We start from the raw sequence: 18,751 nt of genomic DNA on the forward strand, positions 1-18,751 counted from the left end.
CATGCATGTACAGATGTATGTATATTTGTATTTATATAGGGCTACTTATGCACGCAGTGCTGTACAGCAGAACAATACATTAATAGAACAAACCCAGAGAGCTTACAGTCTTAAGAGGGTGGGTAACTTACAGACACAAATAGGAAGATATTAAGTGATGCAGGTTACAGTGGGTGACTTGTATATAAGTGCCAGAACTGGGTCAGGTGTAATGCAAGTGCTGCAAGAGGTAAATAATAGGAGTTTATTTCCTAAGAGACTGAGAGGAATTTTTTTTCCCGAAGGAATTCAGTAATGGCATTCCATATATAAAGAGCAGCAAGGCAGAATGATGGAAAAACAGCAGCAATAGTGAGGGTTGTGACCAAGCAGTTGCTCTGAGAGGACCAGAGATGCATCTCTGATATAGACAGGGTTGAACTGGGCCAGCAGGGCACTGGGAAAAGACCTGGTGTGCTCAGGCCTTTGTGTGCCCAGACCCAATCCCTCTGGTTCTTCCCCGCTGTCTAATCTCTCCCCGGATATGCTGAAGATATGTAAAAAGGTATGCGCCTTTGGGAGAGGGGATTGGGCATGCAGTGGGAGCCCATAGGAAGGTGTGAGAGCCGCGGTGGGGGCCCCTTTGGAGGGATGTGGGGACCCCTGGGGCAGTAGTCCTGGTGGGCCCTGCAGAGGTCTGATCCTGAATAAAGGGCTTTGAAGGTTATGAGTAAGTTAATATTTGTTTAATGGGAAGCCATGATAAGGACTTCAGCAGGGGTGGGGCCTGTACTCTCTTGGATGAGATGAGGAGAATTCTGGCAACAGTATTCAATACAGACTGTAGTGGGGAGAGATGGAAGTTAGAAAGGCCAGTTAATAGAAGGTTGCAGTAGTCTAAATGAGATAGGATGAGAGCATGTACAGTATAAGCATTTTAGTTGTGAAAGAAAGGGATGGATTTTGTTTTTGTTAGGTTCAGTTTAAGGCACGCTGGTTCATTCAGTTGGAGATTGCTAGGAAGCAGTTAGAGATTTTAGTTTCTACTATTGATAAAAGGGTTGATACTTATATTTGGATATTGTCAGCATACAGATTTCACCATTTGTTTGAGCCAAAATGAATAAAACTTTTGAACTGACTGACCAGACTGACAAAACAACTGACATCCATGGTACAATGATGTCTGTTCCAGTTGTTACTGGTGCACATACCTCCCAAACATCACAAATAACAGTTACAATACCTGTACTTGTACAGCCAGATTAATACATAAATTAATCCTGAATTAGTTTGTTAAAACTACCTGGGAGTAGTGGATAAAGTAACCTACATTCACTGGATGGGGCAACAAAGCTCTATCTATCTATAGGCTTCAAAGTACTTGAAAATGTAGGAGATGTACCCTCATCCCCCTTTTATTTGCCTCTTGTCTCATTTCTCTTACTTTTTTGATCAATTTTAAATGAAAAACTTTAAAAAATTCCTAAAAACATAATTCTTTTGAACATGGAAAAAAATAGTTTGCATTTTCAGTAGGTGTCTGACACACATTGCACTTCTACATTTGTGTCTGTTTCCTTCTGTCTGCATCCTTTAATGTATTTTCTCTGTTTTAGATGCCATACGACGGCTGTGTTCAGGAAGCCAATGATGAAATACAAGAAAAATAACAATACAATTCTTTTTCTGAAACGGCCACACTTATTGACAGAAAAGGAAAAAGCAACACCCAGAATTATATCCTGTATTAGTATTATCTTAAGAAAATACTTTAGCTGGGAAAAGAATACAACACATCCATGATATGTTAAACAACTGTGTTATTCGCTGGCTGTCTTATTTTAGGAAAGGCCAGGGCACCATTCTAGAGAGTTGAATAGAAGCCACGGAAGTGACGCTTATTCAGAAAAATAACAAAGCTCTGCCTTTTTGGTGGTCCAGTCTTTGGAATCATGGACTAACAAAACCCACCATCTAAATGACTTCCTCCCATTCAAATCAAGGGCCACACTGTTTAGGAAATGGATCCTGTGGATATAAGGTAAATATTTGCCTTTTCTGATTCTTGAACGTTTTTTCCCCAAACACATCAACAGAGACATACAATAGTTGCAGTGACCAAAAGCCATACATTAGGACTGGGGGCCATAGGTGATTAGATATGCTCTTCGTCCATCATTTCAGCTGTTGGTCAGTTTCTGCCAGATCATTCTTTCTAGTATAGGCCCATAGGAAGGTGGTTTAGTAGAACCAGGCTTGGACTGGCAATATGTGGGTTCTGGCAAATGCCAGAGGGGCTGCGGTCAGATGCCATAAACAGTCACTTTTTACTGGCCTGTTGTGAGGATTTTTAGGCTTTTGTGTACTTGAAATTCAAGGATCTATTTTGAATCCCAGTCCAGACCTAGACAAATGCCATAGCTGCCACCCACTTCCTTTCAGATCAGCTGTCTATGAAGATTCTCATTTATCCAGGTCATGATATACAGTATTTAGTAGAATTAAGTCTAAAACAACTGGACTTTTCTGAGTTTTCTTGAAAATGTTTCACCACTCATCCAAGTGGCTTCTTCAGTTCAAACCCATTAGGATGGTACAGTTCAATGGATCCATTGTGATTGGATGTCTGTGAATGTGGTGAAACATTTTGTTTTAGACTTAATTCTACTAGATACTCTATTCCAGATCAGCTCTTTTAGAGCATGGCCAAATGGAAGATCAGTGCTAACTGACTGTCCTTTATTGGAATCAACTAAGTTTCAACCAAAGGGCCAGATACAAGTCAATGAGAAAAATGTATCTCCAGATTCAACTCTATGTATGTTGAATATAAACTATCTCAACTAAATTGTAATAATGTTGTGTATAAAATAACAGTAATGTGTAGAAATAAAGCCAGTAGGTGTTATGTTGTGTTTAAAAAGGCCCAGTATATGTAATATTGTGTATAAATAAACCTAGTAAAAGTTTTTCACCTTAAAACAAACCTTTAGTATCATGTAGAGAGTGATATTCTGAGACAATTTACAATTGGTCTTCATCTTTTATTATATGTGGCTTTAAAATGATTTAGCCTTTTGTTTAGTTCTCCAGTTTGGCAGTGAACAACCCCTTTTAAGAGGCCCAGTAAAGAAAGGCAGTGTATAATATTAGAGTGGAAGCAACGTATTGGTTTGGCTTCTGCTATCCCTTAATGTTCCCTTATAGAGCCACATGTTTAATCCCACAAGGTATTACCTTCAAGGCCAATTTTGAACAAAAAAAATAATGGGAGGAGAAGCGAGAAGGGAAGAAAAAAACCGAAGAACATAATACTGTTTGGTTCAGAGTGAGATTATGGTGCCCACTATAATAATTTATAACCTAATCTAATTACAGTACAGCCTGTAACTGATCTGGTTCTCATTTAACAAACCCTTATTATGCTTTACATTTTAGTATCCACAAACAGTATATACTCACTGAATCAATGAAAATGGATGGAAATCTGCATGGGGTCAAATTCTGGTGCTGATCTCCTCTCTTCAAAAAATATAACCCCCCAAAGAATCAAATCCAAAGTAAAATGATAGCTATATTATAAAGTATATTGGGATGGTAATGTAAAGCATTACTCGTAGAGGCTCGGGTGTATAGACCCCGAGCCTATCTCAAAGATATTGAATCCCAAACCAATTGAAAAGTCAGCAAATCAAATCAAACAAAATTTAAGTGGCTCACCCGGGTCCAGGAGCGGTCCGGGTGCTCAAGGCACCGAACCCGTAGCTGAAAGGAAGATAACAAGCTGTAGAAGGAACTTCAAGCACACCGGACGTTGGAGTCTGCTAAAACATGATCTTTATTCTTCCATTTAAAATCAAGGTGCCTTGATTTTAAATGATAGAATAAAGATCGTGTTTTAGCAGACTCCATCGTCCGGTGTGCTCGAAGTTCCTTCTACAGCCTGATCTCCTCTCTTGCCAATTTTTCGCCAATAGGTTTTCTGCCCCTCCTCCCTGTTCTTCCCCTCTTCCCTTTTTTGTTCCAGCTTTGCCTTGTAGCCAAAGCCTTGAAGGACTATGTAAGGGGACACAGAAAAAGCTGTAAAGGTTCAAAAACTACTGTATGCTGGGTTTTTGTATTAATTTCTGCAGTAAAAGGTGGGGATGTGATCCTATATAACTCACAGCAGCACTAACACTGTGAGACTCTTAATCTGTATTATTTTGGGAAAGGTGCAGCATTGTTCTGTTATAACTATACAGTAAAAACCCTGTATTATGTTTTTCAATGGACCAGAAAAAAAATGGTGTAAAATGCAGGAAAACTGTAAAGGTGCATATATGTGAAAAACATATAACCCCATTTTTAAATATGGCACATTCATACCAACATGGTGTAAGAAACAGCTGATATACTTCCTACCCCCAGGGCAAATATTCACAGGCACATTGTTCTCTAAATGTATTTCCTGGTATTAATATGGCACTGACATATCTGCAAAGCTGGAAAACTACAGAGTTCTTTGTACTGAGTTGTAGAATTTGGGTCATCTGACATGGTACATATAAAAAGACCTATGCTGCAGATCCAAATTTTAACCAGTACAGCCAGCCATTACTATGAAATTTATATAGCCCAGTAACCCATGTAACAACCATTAGACATGCATCTGCACTCAGATTTGTAAAAGGTTACTGCTAACTTTATGTAGGAGATAAGTACACTAAGGCAGAAATTTCCCAAGTTACCACAAAACCCCTGAAATATGTATTTTCTATACACAGCATCTTTAAATTGCTCCCAATAAGGAAGCGCCAATAATGTATCAGTTACTTTGTGTTGGATGTATTTGTACGTTACACTTTCTGTTTTCCTGTTCTTAATGTTTTACATGCTGTGAATCTAAATATAGGCGCTGAGTCATTGTTTCATGCCCGCATTCACTGCAGCCGGTACCAACTGCAGCCTTCCATCTTCCTCTGCGGCTTTGTGAGATTGTCTTGGTTCTGCCGGGCTCAGCCTGTTTCTTTCTATTAACCCCAGCACAGGCATCCTGTAGCCATTCAGTCAGTCAGCCTCTGACAGAGCCCATTGTAAGGGTTATATGTATATTTCACGATTAAATGTACAAAGACAATGGGAGAACTGTTTCTTGCAGTCTATTTACAAGGGATATCAATACTCTAATCTTGCCAGCCTGGAGATGTACATTTCATGCACCATGGGACCTATAATGGTCTTGGATGGCATGGTACCTTTTCTGCATCAGTTGCACTGTGAAGAAACACTAAAAACCTTCCTGTGGGGCTGTCAACCTGCCTGAAACCAGGGGGCAAATATTTAAACTTATACCATGTATCTGGGAAAAGAGCAGGCATTGTGTCTTTGATACCCCACCTTTCTGTATCAGGTAGTGTAGCAGCTAAATGTGTAAACAATGGAGGACAGCAGTACTAACAGATAGGGAATGCAACGGATCTGTTACCTGAGGTGGCCATTTATTCACCCCACCCTGGGCACCCAGTCCCACCTATGGAACCTATGGGGGGGGGCAATAAATCTTACCACAGCCCCTCTGGCATTTGCCTGAATCTACATATTAAAAATCCAGGCCTGCTGGGGGTGCACCAGTGGGATCAAATGCTAGGTTTCTGTACTTCTGTCCTGTACAGACAGTGGTACTTTGCTGGGGAGCATTGTGCCACCATTTTAATTTAATTTAATTATTTTTCACTTTCTTCCCTATTAATAACTAGGGTTGTCCAGGGTCGGACTGGGGGGTGCAGGGCCCACCGGGGCCCTGCAGGTGCCCCAGCCGCGTTCCCTAACCCCCCCCAGGCGCCCCCACCTGACGTCCTCCCCGAGCGCGTATAAATTGAACGCGTCGGGGAGGAACAGTAAGTAGGGGGAGCGCTGGCAGACTGGGCCACTGGGGCCCACTAGGGCCAGGGCCCACCGGGATTTTTCCCAGTGTCCCGGCGGCCCAGTCCGACCCTGGGGTTGCCACCTTTCCCCCTGCCTATAATGCGCAGATCCTTGTCCAAGTCTGTATGAGGAATATGCTGTTTTATCAAGTAGTACATATCTATAGGGGTTGTGTACCCTAGCAAATGCTGCACAGAACTTTTTCCCTCAAAATCAAAACTGGTTTATATATAATAATATAACCTTGTAACCATATGGTACCACAGTGTCGGACTGGCCCACCAGGATACCAGGAAAACTCAGTGGCCCAGATGTTTCATGGTCATTCCCTATTTCTGAAGGGGAACAAAAATGAGAAACAGATGCTAACATGTAAATAAAAGAGACTAGAATAAAGATACCAAAGAAAGGAAAAATAGTTTGGAGAGTGGGCCTACAGTCTAAGGTTTTTTTGGTGGGACCCTGGGGTCCCAGTAGGACACTGTGGTACCAGTATGACTGACACTGCGTCAGAGGGGAACCAATTCATTTACTGTGTGGGGAATGAGAGACTCGCCAGGGGGCTGACTCACTAGGCCAGGCTGCATGACACAATTCATTGTATGACTGCGTGTGTATTTAGGCAGTGAGTGAAAGGGGCCCTTTTTGTTGCCAGAGGGGGACTAGGAGCTCCTCTATATGAACAACTCAGAGCAGCCAGGGTACAAAGCAGCCCCGCCATAGCCTAACTATAAGGTGCAGAGTTCTGGGCGGCTCTCTGCCTCATAGAAGTAACGGTCTGTGGCTGTGACAGGGCGGGACTGGTGCGCATGCGCGGGACTAATTTCCTGCAGAGTCCGGAGCGGGACCCCGGCCGGCGCACTCATCGGAACTGGGATGTGAGTAGCGCTTAGAATACATAGAGCCCAGCCGGGCAGTGATACATGGGGCTGACAGGCAGCGCAGGAATATTAGGGTGAATGTGGTACTGTGAGGCGCTTATAGCCACAGCAGCATCTCTTTCCCATTCAGTCACTTCGCTGTGTCGCACAGATGGGGGGTCATGGGACCGAGGGGTATATGAGCGGGGGCAGCTGATTGGGCATGGGGGCACGGCCTGCGGCAGCTGTGGGGCTTGGGCATCAGTCAGTGCCAGGGAGTGGGCACAGCAGGAAGTTGTAATGAGACCAAAGTGCCTGTGTATGTAGAGATGCAGCACACTGGGACTGTACTCCAGCAGCACAGGCAGCATGTCTCCTGTCATGTTCCCACTGCATTGGCCACTCACTGCTTTGGGCACAGCAGCTGATCGGGGTGCTGTTCTGTTCCTGCCCTAGGGCTGCTGGGATTCAGCTGCATCACTGGCTGTATCACTGGCTATATCACTGGCTATATCACTGGCTGCATCACTGGCCGTATCACTGGCCGTATCTCTGGCCGTATCACTGGCTATATCACTGGCCGTATCACTGGCTATATCACTTTCCCCTCCTGTGTGTGATGCTCAGCTGCTCCCCTCCCCAGTGTTTTAATACAGCCCTCATAAAGGGCACCAAAAAACAGGCTTTTGTATATAGAAAGTCAATGTTATTGCTGTATCTGTCTGTTTATATTCTCTGCACTCCTTGCTCTGACTCCTGAAACAATGTAGCAGAAACCAGACAACAGACCTGGAGGAGAAATTTGTTACATTGTTGCAAGAGTCAGAACTGGAGGACAGAAAAGAATAAACAAAATACTGCTTTCAGTTAGGATTGCAGGTTGTAGGAATCACTTTAAAGCCACTTGGTATGTATAATTCATGTATATTGCAAAGTTGCTGAGTGATACTTTAGTTAATTGTAAACTAAAAAAAAAATTGTAGCTAACATCTCTCAGGAAGCAGCTGCATGGGATGACAATGGATAGGAGACTAGTATTTTTGTTTATTGCTCTGCAGTGCCATGGGTATCCCGCCATGCTAAAATATAGTACTCCTGATGTTTCACAATGACAGCTACCAGTATCTCTCTAGCATTTGGCTGAATGTGAGGTTGCTGGGAGTTGTGGTTCTGCTGGAGCTTTTAAAGGGATAGTTCACCTTTAAGTTAACTTTTAGTGTGGTATAGAATGCCCCGTTCCTAGCAACTTTAGTGGTAGTTTTCATTATTTATTTATTTACTTTTATAGTTTTTTAATTATTTGCCTTTCTCTTCTGCCTCTTTCCAGCTTTCCAATGGGGGTCAAAAAACTATTGCTCTATGAGGCTGCAATTGTATCGCTATTGTCCATTTTTTTTTACTTATCATTCTATGTAGGCCCTCTACTAGACATAATGGTATCTCTTGTTTAAACCACTGCCTGGTTGCTAGGGTAAATAAGACCCTAGCAACCAGATAGCTGCTAAAATATTGAATGAAGAGCTGCTGAACAAAAATCAAAAAACTGTAAAACCAAAAACCAGTGGCAAATTGTCTTATCAATGTCTACATCATATTAAAAGTTAATTTTAAGGTGAACTATTGCACTAAGTTTGCCCCATCTTACACCAGCACCTTGTCTCTTATCTGTTTAATTCATTTTTTTTAAATGGGTAATTAGCTGTAAGGCAATGATTGTCATTAGGTACAGCTATTCCACATTAAACCTTTTTACTAGATACTCAACTTTTATTTTTATTATTATTATCCTTTAATTATATAGTGGCAACATATTTTCTCCCGACTATCGGGTAGGGGGGGGGGGGTAGGGAATCATTAGTGAGGGAAGGCTTCTTACATTAATGGTGGCAAGCCCAGAGAACACACTACTGACCTCCTAACACTTAGGGTACAAAAGGCATCCGCACAGATGTCCCGGTCAGCTGTCTCTTCCCAATATACATGTCAGCAGGCCCGCAACTGTTTCCAAATACTGCATTACCCCACCCCTGCTAGTCCCTATAGAGTGCAGAGATTCCTGCTGTTTCACTCATGAGCTGGGACTTTCATACATACAGAATATGTTGGAGATCCTGTAAATGGCAAATGCAGAATTCTTTTGTAAATCCCAGTTGCACAGATGCCTTTTCAAGCAAGGAAGTTGCCCAGCTAGCATCATTGCTACTAGCTGCTTGCAGACTAAATCAACTAGGGGGGTAATATTCCGTGACAATCTGGCTAGGGTGGGATACACCCCACAAGCCAAAAGGAGCTATGTTTATTATCACAGACACTGACCCCCCAGCACAGGGCAAAGGCTCAGCAGAGGGATGATTTTGCTTTTCAGCTGCACATTTGTTGTTAACTATATATATATGGCAAAGATTGTTTTTTGTTTTTGTCCATTAATGCGAACTGTTACATTGTGAATGTTGTACAAAGTAGAACGATCCCTTAAAAGTGACATCCCCAACTAATGGAACTTGGGTCCTTGGATTAGAGTCGGGGGCGGGTACCTGCAGAATACACAAAAAGCAGTCAGGATTCGGGCGGCAAAGAGTTGATGCCCTGATTGGGCAGATGGTCCATGGGTACCCAACAGAGGCAGTCAGGCAGGCTGCAAGGGCTAGCAAATTTGAAAAACTATCATGATCATTAGTGATGTCACTTCTGGTTCTGGTCTGTACCCAATCCAAAATATGACATTACTTCCAGCTTGCAGAGGCTTTCGGCAGGGGGGGTTGGGGCAGGTTCAGGATGGAAGTACCAAAAATACGTTTGGTGGTGGTCCAGGTTGGAAGAAGTACCACGGGCAATGCAAGTGCTCAGGTCCAGGTCTGGTCACGGGTGCACAGGTCTGGGTCGGGCACGAGTCTTCTAAAACAGACCTGCACAGGACTCTACCTTTGTCTTTCTTGTTCAGTGGTCCTTCCGTAATTTGAATCACCATGCATTAAGTTTACTAAAAATAATTTAGACATGAAATAAACCCAATAGAATTGCTTTGCCTCCAGTATGGATTCATGCCGCTTAGTTACCATCAGGTACAAGGCGCTGTTTTACTATTACATAGAGAAGGGAAATCAGTCACAACATAAGAATTTTTGGCTTAAATAGGACTCTACGGAAAATGCCATGCCCATATTTCAGAGCATTCTGGATAATGGGTTGCTGGATTATAGATCCCATAATTTTGTACCAAAGTAAACTAGTATTGTATTTAACCCAACTTGCCTTGAGCGGCATTTCATTTCCTTGGATCAGTATGTTGAGATCTCTGACATTTTTCTTTTTCCTTGACCTTTTTCAGGTTGTCCAGGGTGACTGTCCTGCATGAGTATGTCGGCGGCAGGACGTATGAAGTGTCACCATCCACTGTTATTAAGGACATCAAGCAGCTGATCTATGGAGACACCAATTTTCCAGTCTCCGAACAGAGACTTCTGCTCTACAACAAAGAGGTCAGTTCTGCTAGTGTGGTACCTTGTGCATTCATTCCCTGATGAAAATAGCTTTTGCCTTGGGCTTCCAATCTCGGAGAAGGGGCTCTTTGTCAAAACTTGATATTGTGGCTAAAAATATGAATTATAGAACTTGAAGTTTATTAACGTGTGATGTTCCAGGCGCCTCAGCATCCACTGTGGTGAGCTGTTGTAAATTGTTGTTAGACAACAGCTGCAGGGATACAAGCTAGATATACTTTATTTACTTATTCCTTCTAAAGTTGTGGCCTTCTCCATATTGCATTGCTGGGAGTCCTCTCTGCTTAGGATTGCCACCCAGTCTGCATTTTACCAGCCTAGCTGGTAAAAGGGTGACAACCCTACCTATAATCTCTCCCTTCTCTGACTCCCTCTGCAGCAGTGGCTCCCATTTATAGAGAGGCCAGACAAGTTTTCCTTCCATTTCCCCACCCCAACCACCCATTTCCCTGCCTAGCCTGCCCATGTCCCTGCTTCCAAGCAGGCCCAGATTTGTGGAGAGGCCACTAAGGCCCGGGCCTAGGGCGGCACTGAAAATTTAGAATTTTGCTCCCATATGGAGCAGTGGGGACTTCTCCTAACTGCTCTGTATGCGAGACTAAAGGTCTGTGTTGCGCGCAGGGGGGTGCAGTTCGCGCATGCAGGTGGGGGGGTTGCCACAACAGGGGCGCTGCCTCCAAGTGATACCTCTTCCCACTCCCCAACCTAAAGGCCGGTAATAAAAGAAAAAAATGTGGAAACTCTACCTCTGCTGTAACTCTAGCCTTGTATCAGGGAACAATGGGTGAACTGCATCATGTACAGATGGGCAAGTTATTCTGCCTTGTGGAGCTTTATAAGCACTGTCTGCTTGCCTGTGAGTGAGAGTCCTGCTTGAGTGCATATGGATCTCAGGCCTATGGGATCATGGTAATAGAGGCTGTCACAATGAGTAAAGCCATACCCAATTATTTGCTTCAAATGTAGTCTATGGGAGATGGCCTTCCATTAATTCAGTGCTTACTGCATAATGAGCTTCCAGATAAGGGACTCCCTACCTGTATGTATTTTTTGTAATGCTTGTACTCCCTGTGTGTACATTTCTACATTGTAAAATTGTACAGCCCTGCGTATCCTAGTACGGCTTTATAAATAAAAATGTAATCTATGGTATCTCATTCCTGTACTTTATCAAATAATTTCAGTTTCTCTCTATAATAATAAATTAATAGCTTGTACGTCATCCCAGCTAAAAATCCTTTTTGGAGGCAAAACAATCTTATTGGGTTTATTTAATGTTTTAATTACTTATGGTATATGCTGGGCCCTGCTTCATTCAGGGTAAGGTCTGTACTTGGCACTCTTCTGTTCAAGGTATAGCCGGTGCTTAGCTTTGCTTTTTTTTATAGAAAGATCAATGTTAGGCCCTAGCTTGTCAATAAGTCCATTTATTTTATGATTTAGTTTCCATAATAGCTGCGCTTGAGCTTCTCCAGCAGAATGCTGTATTGAAATTAATTTTATAAAAGTGTAAACAGATTTTTCTATATTTAATTTTAAAATTTAAAAGGGGCTAGCCATATTCTTCATTTCTCAGGGTGCCACAGCCATGTGACCTGTGCTCTGATAAACTTCAGTTGCACTTTACTGCAGCACTGCAAGATGGAGTGATATTCCCCCCCCCCCCAGCAGCCGATCAGCAGAACAATGGGAAGGGAGAAAGACAGCAGCTCCCAGTAGGTATCAGAATAGCACTCAATAGGTTACCTGAAAGCAGTTCTAATGTGTAGCGCTGGCTCCTTCTGAAAGCTCAGACTCAGGCACAATGCACTGAGATGGCGCCTACACACCAATATTACAACTAAAAAAATATATATTTGTTGGTTCAAAAATAACATTTGAAAAAGTGGAGTGAATTATTTGCTATGTAAACAGTGTAATTTAGAAATAAAAGGTATACCATAAAAACAATTATAGAATTACTTTAAGAACACCTCACTGAAAATAATCCTCTGTGTTTGAATGGTTTCTGGTGGCTTTTTTTTCCTACAGTCGTGTATTAGAGAGCGGAAGACTGTATTACACACGTTGGCTAACCTTCATAACTTGTAATGTTATCAACATCCAGTGACTCCCAAATGATCAGAAACAGGTGTCCAATGATCCAGAGATCATATTGCCCAGACAAGAAACAGAACTGAAAATGGTTTCATTAGAAAAGAATTTTGACCACCAGAATCCCAGCTTCTCTTGTAGAATTGGAACTTCAGACTGACCGAAACTAGGGGCAGGCAGGCAAATAGTGCCCAGCGCCCCCCCCCCCTTTTGAGCCCTAGGCACATGCCTCTCCTGCCTATCCTTAGTTCCAGTGCCAGCCTAATCTAACAATAATAAATTGATAACCATAAGGTTAGCCTGTACATGGCCACCATTATTATCAGGTTTCAAGGCTTTTTGGATTCTCACCCCCTATTTTACTAGCCACTGCCTGGTTCTGAGGGTCCCTCTGTATCAATAGGCACAACTGCAGTGAGGGTTGTCGAGCGCTACCAGGTTGAAGTTTAAGGATGCAGAACAGGGGGGTAATTCAAATTGTTTCAACAATTCAATTTTTTTTGTACTAAAACTCCCAATATTTGAATTATGGTTCAACATCTTGAATGTTCAATATTTATTAAGTGCAAAAAAGGCAAGGCATTTTTTCAGTTTGTAGAGTTCAAGATTTTTTTGTTCGACCAAGTTTTTCTCATTCAGGTTTTCTAATATGGAAACATTTTTTATATTGTGAGTTTATTTGAAGTAGGAAAAAACTCTCACAAACTTGCAATTGATAGATAATCCCATATATGAATGGGACTGAGTGTGGGTAAATTTGCACGACTGCAACTGTGCTAGTGCTCATTAATGGTCCATATAGTCTTAACAGTAATTGATCTTGCTATATCCATGTCCGCACAGAGGCGTACCATAAAGCTATGCCACCCTCCATTGCACAGTTTTCCAGCAATGACAACGTGTAACACATGACATTACACTTTGAGAAAAAGCCTATCTGCTGCCTTCCGCCCTTTGGTATGCATTAATGGCACTTCATTCACCTGTCAATTCAAACATGGGATGGATTTCGGGGTGAAAACACAACAGTGTTGCCGTGCCTGTCTTCTAATACTGAAGTTGGGACAGAAAGCTGCAGTTTGGTGTTTTCTCCAGTGGCATATATTACTTTCACTTTTGCAAATGAATTTATAAATGTCAGTGTTAGATATAAGCTACCCTGTTTAAAGTTGACCTCTTTATGTAGACAGGAGTGTTGAAGAACAGAAATTCCTATTCCTCCTTATCTACCATAACACACTGTGCTTCTGTTTCTTATCGCTTAAAAGCTTGTGGCATGATGGAACCAATAAAACATTTGAAAATGTAGAAACCATTGCATTTTCAAATGAAAGGTTTTTGTTAATTCCCATCAACTGCTGCAGTACAAGGCCCAGTGAAAGCCTAAGGCAAGTGGGGAACTGCCAGAAAAAGTTTTAGCAACAATCAACTATAAATTAATAAGTCATTTGTACAGTTATGATTGTAAATGATTAAAGGGGAACTTCAGCTTCCAAACTAAAATTTGTTAAAGAGCCCCACACAACACAGAAACTCCTAATATACCTAATATATATCACTGTAATCTGTTCCTTCAAAAAGTATGAATAAATACCATTTTTATATGCTAAAATCCAGCTGCACAACACTTTGAAATTTGATTTCTCAGGGTGCCTGAGAAATCATTTGAAATCCTGTCGGGGGAGGAGGGACTAAAACATTGATGTAACAACAACTTCACCGATGAGAAATACAGCAGAGGGGACAATAAATAAGTAAAATCATCAAAAGGTGGCTATAACCTCCTGTAACTTGTTTTATGTTACTTTTTTCTAGTTATGTGATCAGAAGAAGATTGGAGACGTGGTATCATCAGACTCCTGTTTATTTCTAAATCTGCAAGCAAAAGGGCTGAAAGGAGGAGGTACCAGTTAGCATATTATGTTACATATTATATATATATACACACATACATACATATTTAGACACATAAATAATACCTACATAACTCTGCACATGATTTACGGTTACTTGTGTAATTATGTGACTTATAGGGAAGTTCGGCCAAACAACCCCTCCTCTTGTGGACTTTCTCAAGGACATTCTAAGAAGATATCCAGAGGGAGGACAAATTCTCAAGGTATGAAAAATCACAAATATTGTATAGAAAGAAGCACAGAACAGCCTTCACAAAGCAAGGAGGGACCAGCAGGGCCGTGGAGCTCAAAATTAGTATAGCATTAGTATAGTATAGCATTAATGGGAGGCACAGGGGCTGGGAAATCACCCCCACAATTCACTGCTGGTGTTATATTTCTTGCCTTACAAATATATCCATGAAGCACAGAAGCACAAATATAAAAGAATTATCAGATCAGTTACTTCTAGTATAAGCAGCTCATATTAGTATTAAAGGGGCAGTTTGCTTTGAAACTTTCAGTACGAAGATGTAAGAGGTGTTCTGAAATCAGTTCCTGTTGGCTTATTTCTTATACTTTGTGTTTTTTTTTAAAAAAAAACTACTTTCTGGGCCTCATTTACAAATCCCACTGTGATTTTTAGCAGCATTTGAATTTTTGGCATTTATGTACTACCTGCGGCCTGCACCTCATGAATACAATGCTACAAAGACTTGCCTTTGTGGACAATAAGCACGGAAGCAGGGTGCATACTGCAAAAAACAGTGATTTGCGCCCATCTTTTGCACTTTGCACCCTACCCTGTGTAAACAAAGCTTTCTGTTCTGCAGCTCTAAAATTTGTTATGGTTGCTAGGGTTTCCCATAACCTAGCAACCAGGCTGTAGATTGAATGGCATACTGGCAATGATGAATATAGGTTAATCTGAATAATAATATGAGTGTTAAAAAATAGAAATCTAGCCTCAATATTCATGGTTGCTGTAGTCAGCGCAGAATCAACAATTTCTTCATCATAATTGGTTACACCTGTGCTGTCCAACTGGTGGCCTGCGGGCCCCCCCTCTGTGTGGCCCCCCACCTGTTTGGCTGCTTTGATGGCTTACCTTTGTGTAAGCTTTAAATAGTATCAGTACTGAGATTAACTGCCCCCCTGCATGGTTGACACCTTAGATTTAGGCTGTAATCCCACTGTATTGTTTAAAAATGTAATTGCCTGTGTTGTTCACACCTTTTAATCCCTGCATTGTTCACCCCCTGCACCCACCTCAGGCTCAGGCTGTAATCACCCACATTGTTCTCCTGTTCACAACTCAGATAGCAGTAGAAACCCACAAATAAACCCTGCACACTATAGAAGAAGATATACTGAGGTGGTACTGCAATTAAAAAGTTTTTTTAATATATAGTTCTTGTGCAAACTGTAGGATCAGTGCCAGCATTGTGTCACTGTGTGCTGCCTGTGTGTGCCATATACACAGGCAGCATAGGGCAGGCAGAGTATGGCACATACAGGCAGGGTAGGGCAGGCATAGTATAGCACACACGGGCAGGGAAGGGCAGACACAATATGCCACATACAGGCAGGGTAGGGCAGGCAGAGTATAGCACACACAGACAGGGTAGGGCAGGCAGAGTATAGCACACACAGGCAGCAAAGGGCAGGCAGAGTATGGCACACAGGCAGGGTAGGGCAGACAGAGTATGGCACACACAGGCAGGGTAGGGCAGGGAAGGCAGAGTATGGCACACACAGGCAGCATAGGGCAGGCAGAGTATGGCATTCATAGGCAGATTAGTGAAGGCAGAGTATAGCACACACAGGCTATATAGTGCAGGCATAGTGTGGCACACAGGCAGCATAGGGCAGGCAGAGTATGGCACACACAGGCAGGGTAGGGAAGGCAGAGTATGGCAGGTTTTTGCTGCGCTACCACCATTAATATGTCTATGGCCATGCAATAACATGGGTGTGGTTTCAAGTGGGTGTGGTTTTTAAAAGGGGAGTGGTCAAAACTGGCTTCCATTATCGGCACTCCACCATGTAGGCCAGAAAAATTCCAGCCCTTGGTACCACAAAAGTTGGAAAGCACTGGGTTACACCAATAACCTATGGTTTGTAGGTAGTCCTTGGATTTTGAGTAGTGCATTTTTGTTTTTAACGTTTGGTCCCCAGATGCCACTGGGCTACAATTACCAGTATCCTTCAGTTCTCCAAGGGAGCCAAGGTTAAGCAGGGTGTAGTACTCCAATATTATAGATCAGAGGCATTTGGTTGCCATATACAGACACAAGGCTGCTGGCCCAGTTGCACAGACCAATAACTCCAAGGTGACTTCTAATGTGACCTGATAGAGGGCACCAATACATTTAGCTTGTTTATTCTTTTAAGTATTCAGTAATTTCCTAAGAGGGAGTGAGGGGTTTCATAGGAAGTTGGGAACATCCTTTCAGTAAATAAATGCTGTTCCATAGTTCTCTGTAGATTCTGAACCCATACATTCACTCTTTTTTCATTTTCATTTGACTGGATTTTATTTGTGAATTTGTTATATCTTAGGAGCTGATCCAAAATGCCGAAGATGCTGGTGCCACCGAGGTCAAGTTCTTGTATGATGAAACACATTATGGTACTGAATCCCTTTGGTCTAAAGATATGGCTCAGTATCAAGGTATGGAAATAGAGCTTGTATGAGCTTTCCACACAAAATATAACAAAAGGGGTGTTTCCTGGATTTTGTGGTTTTTGTTTTCCTGGCGCATTTATTCTTTATTGAGTCAAAACTATTATTTATTATTGTCACATATTTATAAACGCCAACATATTTTGCTGCACTGTACAAAAATATTGGTGCATACATTACATACAAAGCAACCAATAACTGATACAAGAGGTGAAGAGTCCTTCCCAAAAAGAGCATACAATCTAAAAATAATTGAATACTAACTCAGTGATATCATGTTAGTAACTGTATATCCATCTACAATATGCTCATCATAAACACAATAAATAGGCTTTAGGCCACAGTCTTTTTTTGCCTATAGTTTTAATAAAAATATGAAATAAAACATAGTCTCAAAGGGGCGGTTCATCTTTGAGTTAATGTTTAGTATTGTATTGAATGCCCTATTACTAGCAACTTTGCAATTGGTCTTCTTTATTTATTTTTTATTATTTAACTTTCTCTTCTGCCTCTGTCCAGCTTTCAAGTAGGGGTTACCGAACCAGGCAGCCAAAAACGATTGCCCCGTGAGGCTACAATTTTCTCATTATTGTAACTTTTTATCACTTATCTTACTATTCAGGCCCTCTCCTAACCATCTTCCAACCTTTTGTACAAACCACTGCCTGGTTGCTACGGTAAATAAGACCCTAGCAACCAGATAGCTGCTTAAATGTCAAACTAGACAGCTGCTGAACAAAAAGCTAAATTACTTAATAACCATAAAAAATTAAAAAATGAAGACCAATTGCAAATTGTCTCAAAATACCAATACCTGCATACCTACATCATACTACGCATCATGTTGTTGTAGTTTTTTTGGGGGGATTGAGAAAGCTTTAGTCCCACTATTTCTCTTTGCGAGCAGGGGATTACATCTTGCTTCTCTGCTCTTGTCTGATTCTCCGAAAATCAGATAAAAGGGATCTTGAGTTTCATTGCAGAAACAATTCAAATCAATAGGTATAGATTTCTCAAAGCTGTCTCTTTTCTCCACACCAATATAAGGCGTGCTGCTGTTACCTTTCCATTAACTTAAATTGCTTAACATGTTCTATTTTACTAATTGCTACCCAATCACTGTCTAGGACCTGCTCTCTATGCATACAACAATGCCGTTTTTACGCCAGAAGACTGGCACGGAATTCAGGAAATTGCAAGGAGTAGGAAAAAAGATGACCCGCTCAAGGTTGGAAGATTTGGCATTGGATTTAATTCTGTCTATCACATAACAGGTGAGGATCTGACTTCATGATGTGTCTTCACTGAGTAGTGTGGTGTGTATTGGGAAAGATGTACAGCGTGTTTGAAGGCTGTACAAATTAATTTGTGTCCTGTGCTGTGTTTCTAAATTGGAAAATCAAGGTACAGGTATCGGACCTGTTATCCAGAATGCTCGGGACCCGGGGCTTTCCGGATAAGGAATCTGTCCTTAATTTGGATCTCCATACCTTAAAGGATAACTAAAGCCTAAGTAAAGAAGTAGGGCAGAAATGTTGTACACTATGTTTTCGGTTTCTGTACCAGCCCAAGGCAACCACAGCCCTTTAGCAGGGAAGATCTGTGCCCCCAAAGATGCCCCAGTAGCCCCCTATCTTCTTTTCTGCTGATTCCCTGCCCATACTCTGTGCTGCTGGTACTTACCTGAGCTTAGGGACTGACTCAAAATATACTGTATATATAGAATATAAATGTAGCAGTAAAAATCTGATTAGTAATTCATTCAGATTCTCATTACACGGCAGATCTAAAACCAGGGCATTTGCATCAGAATTTAATAATTAGCCC

At 41.7% G+C, this 18,751-nt stretch overlaps 1 protein-coding gene across 3 annotated transcripts in view; it reads left to right on the forward strand.

Moving 5' to 3' along the window:
• The first annotated feature begins 1,608 nt into the window (after positions 1–1,608).
• sacs (sacsin molecular chaperone) overlaps positions 1,609–18,751 on the forward strand; it is a 37,423-nt gene continuing 20,280 nt past the window's right edge. For 2 of the 3 annotated variants that reach the window (XM_031897263.1, XM_031897264.1), the window contains exons 1-6: positions 1,609–2,023; positions 10,078–10,228; positions 14,159–14,246; positions 14,377–14,462; positions 16,801–16,912; positions 18,052–18,198. In XM_031897263.1, coding sequence (XP_031753123.1) covers positions 2,004–2,023; positions 10,078–10,228; positions 14,159–14,246; positions 14,377–14,462; positions 16,801–16,912; positions 18,052–18,198 — 604 coding nt within the window. In that variant the 5' untranslated portion in view covers positions 1,609–2,003. Of the gene's footprint in view, positions 2,024–6,667; positions 6,768–10,077; positions 10,229–14,158; positions 14,247–14,376; positions 14,463–16,800; positions 16,913–18,051; positions 18,199–18,751 lie in introns of those variants that run through there. The other variant, XM_004912064.4, reaches the window with a different exon arrangement.

This window comes from Xenopus tropicalis, chromosome 2, assembly GCF_000004195.4.
Source record: "Xenopus tropicalis strain Nigerian chromosome 2, UCB_Xtro_10.0, whole genome shotgun sequence".
NCBI classification, from domain to species: Eukaryota; Metazoa; Chordata; class Amphibia; order Anura; family Pipidae; genus Xenopus; species Xenopus tropicalis.